Source organism: Cryptomeria japonica, chromosome 4 (genome assembly GCF_030272615.1).
Source record: "Cryptomeria japonica chromosome 4, Sugi_1.0, whole genome shotgun sequence".
Taxonomy (NCBI): domain Eukaryota; kingdom Viridiplantae; phylum Streptophyta; class Pinopsida; order Cupressales; family Cupressaceae; genus Cryptomeria; species Cryptomeria japonica.
Window position 1 is genome coordinate 196,165,995 of NC_081408.1, and position 2,511 is coordinate 196,168,505.

Genomic DNA, 2,511 nt, shown 5'->3' on the forward strand with positions numbered 1-2,511 from the left:
CTTTTGGAGGTTTATCATGGTGAAGCCTGCGGTGGACATTTCTCATCCTCAGTAACTCCTTTTAAGATTTTAAGAAATTACTTTTATTGGCCTGGTATGTTTCATGATGCATATACTTATGTAAAGGGATGTGAAAAATGTCAACTCTTTTTGGGAAAACCACATTTAACTACTGTACCTTTAAGGCCTGTGGTAGTAGATGAACCCTTCAAAAAATGGGGTATTGATTTCATTGGTCCAATAAATCCTCATTCCAGTGCTGGCCATATGTATATTCTGACAGCAATGGACAATTTTACTAAGTGGGTGGAGGTTGTTCCCACTAAGAAGGTGAAAATAGAGGTCATATGTAATTTTCTCAAAGATTGCATTTTAGTCCGTTTTGGGGTTCCCCAGAAGATTGTCGCAGATAATGCATCGTATTTCTCCTCTGAAGAATTGACTATGTTCTGCTATGAACATCAAATTACTCTTTCGCACTCCTCTGATACTTTCCACAAGGTAATGGGTTGCTAGAATTGAGCAACAAGAACCTGATAGCAATCATGAAGAAGTTAGTTGATGATAATGCCTGGAACTGGCATAAAAAGGTATATGAAACCTTATGGGCGGATAGAATTACTCCCAAAAGAGAAATTGGAATGGCACCTTATGAATTGGTGTATGGCATTGGTGCGAAGGTTTCTTTACCTCTAGAATTGGTAGCGACAAGGCTTCAAACTCTAATTGAGGACTCCTTTTTCCAAAATGCTCTAGAAAATAGAGTCATGTATTTGATGAGGTTGGAAGAGGAAAGAGAGATGTTAGTGGATAGAATTACTGAGCATCAAAATAGGGTGAAGAGAATCTTTGATATGAGAGCTCGACCAAGAGGTTTTCTAAAAGGAGATGAAGTACTATTGTGGGACAAGAGAAGGGAACCAAAGGGTGTCCATGGAAAATTTGATTCACTGTGGAAAGGTCCATTCAAGATTCATGAAGTAGTGGGACCGAATGCAATCAGACTGAATTATTTTGATGGAATGGTTATGCCCTATACCTATAATGGGAAAGACTTGAAGCTCTGTAAACTTTGAAATCTGTGATCAAGAGTTTCTGTGCATAGTAGGTTAGTGGTTTGTTTTGTGTCTTTTTGGTGTGCATCCTTTTGTCCCTTTCTATTTTTGCTATGCGAAACTAGAGATTTAGGGTTCTTTGCATTTTTCACAAAATACAATCCCCAGTCAAAGCCAATGTTATCTCGTCATTCATCCTTCATAACAAGAGTAAGTTGCCCTACAAAATTTTATTTAAGTCCTTATCTTTCTAGAAATTCCTTGGTTCAATCCTTAATCTGTTTGTAAATTGTCTCTTAATCCATAGCATCAAGTTTCAATGGTTGGTTTGAACCTCGTGAACCCCTTGAACCATTTTGAAAAGAGTTTATAATGTTCATCTAGGTACCACAGGTTCTAAGTTGTCTAAAAAGTTATTATGCTAACATTCACTCAAGTGTTTTTGCAGCAGTTCTATTTTGTGGTCGCGTATGACGTGTTATATCCTTTTCCTCCAGGCTGTGAACCCTTTGAACCTAGTTCAAACTGTTCAGTGTTGTTCAACATGTTCAATGAAGTTCAAAAGACTGGCAACACTTAACAGAGTTAATCTTTTCGAAGAGAATTTTCTTGGTGCAACATGCACTTTGAACTACCTGAACCCTCATGAAGTTAGTTCAAATTGTTCATGCGTGTTTGAATTAGGTGGGTCCCATGGACTAAAAGACATGATGGTGCATTTATTACTAAGTATGATGAAGATTGAACCGTATCTCGGGTGACGTCAACTGGCTTATTTTTCAAGGCAAGTAATCATTTTTGGGAGTTGGTGGTTACTCCAAAAACACCGCCATGCATTCAATGTATGCGTGTGATGTCAAATCTCAATGCTCACCATATTTGAGTTGATGAGTGGAATTAATGCACTAAATAAGTTCGTGTCACTTCTTTTGCTATAAGGTATGAAGTGATTGATTTTTGAAACTTGTTCTTCATTGCTGCAGAGTGTTTGATAGAAGGTTTATTTGTTGGTAGTCGTCTGATTGGTCTCAACTGTGAAGGTGAGTTTTGCTTTCTATCTCCTCTAGCGATTTTTAGCTACTTTTCTCTCTCGTAGTAAAATTTGTTAGGGAAAGTAAGGGTTGTTGTTTATGAATTATGAAGTCTACTCTGCACCTTTTCAAAAATGTCTTTAGTCTTGCTTGCACAGAGCCCATTGTCAGTGATACAGACCTGAAAGGGGAAAATTTGGAAGTTTTGAAGGAGAGAGTATTTAAAGGAATTGACAGTTCATTTGGTTTAGAAATTCTAAGTAGTGGTCCCGTAGAAGCGGCAGCCTTTCCTCTTGCCATCCCTTGCCTAGAACTAGTTAGGGAGTACATTGTGAGGTATGATCCTATTTCCAAAACTATCAAGAGAGATAATGGTGAAACCCTCCTCACAATTAATAGGGAAGTTATTTCCCCTGTTTTCAAAT

The 2,511-nt window shown here is 37.8% G+C and overlaps 1 protein-coding gene across 1 annotated transcript; it reads left to right on the forward strand.

The window, feature by feature from the left end:
• The first annotated feature begins 545 nt into the window (after positions 1–545).
• On the forward strand, positions 546–1,076 carry LOC131875020 (uncharacterized). The gene has a single exon (XM_059219019.1). The coding sequence runs from the start codon at positions 546–548 to the stop codon at positions 1,074–1,076; it is 531 nt and encodes a 176-aa protein (XP_059075002.1).
• Positions 1,077–2,511: the final 1,435 nt, after the last annotated feature.

What these genes read in the sequence shown, in the direction of transcription:
- LOC131875020 (XM_059219019.1), top strand. Translation starts at nt 546, where the DNA reads ATGAAGAAGTTAGTTGATGATAATGCCTGGAACTGGCATAAAAAGGTA.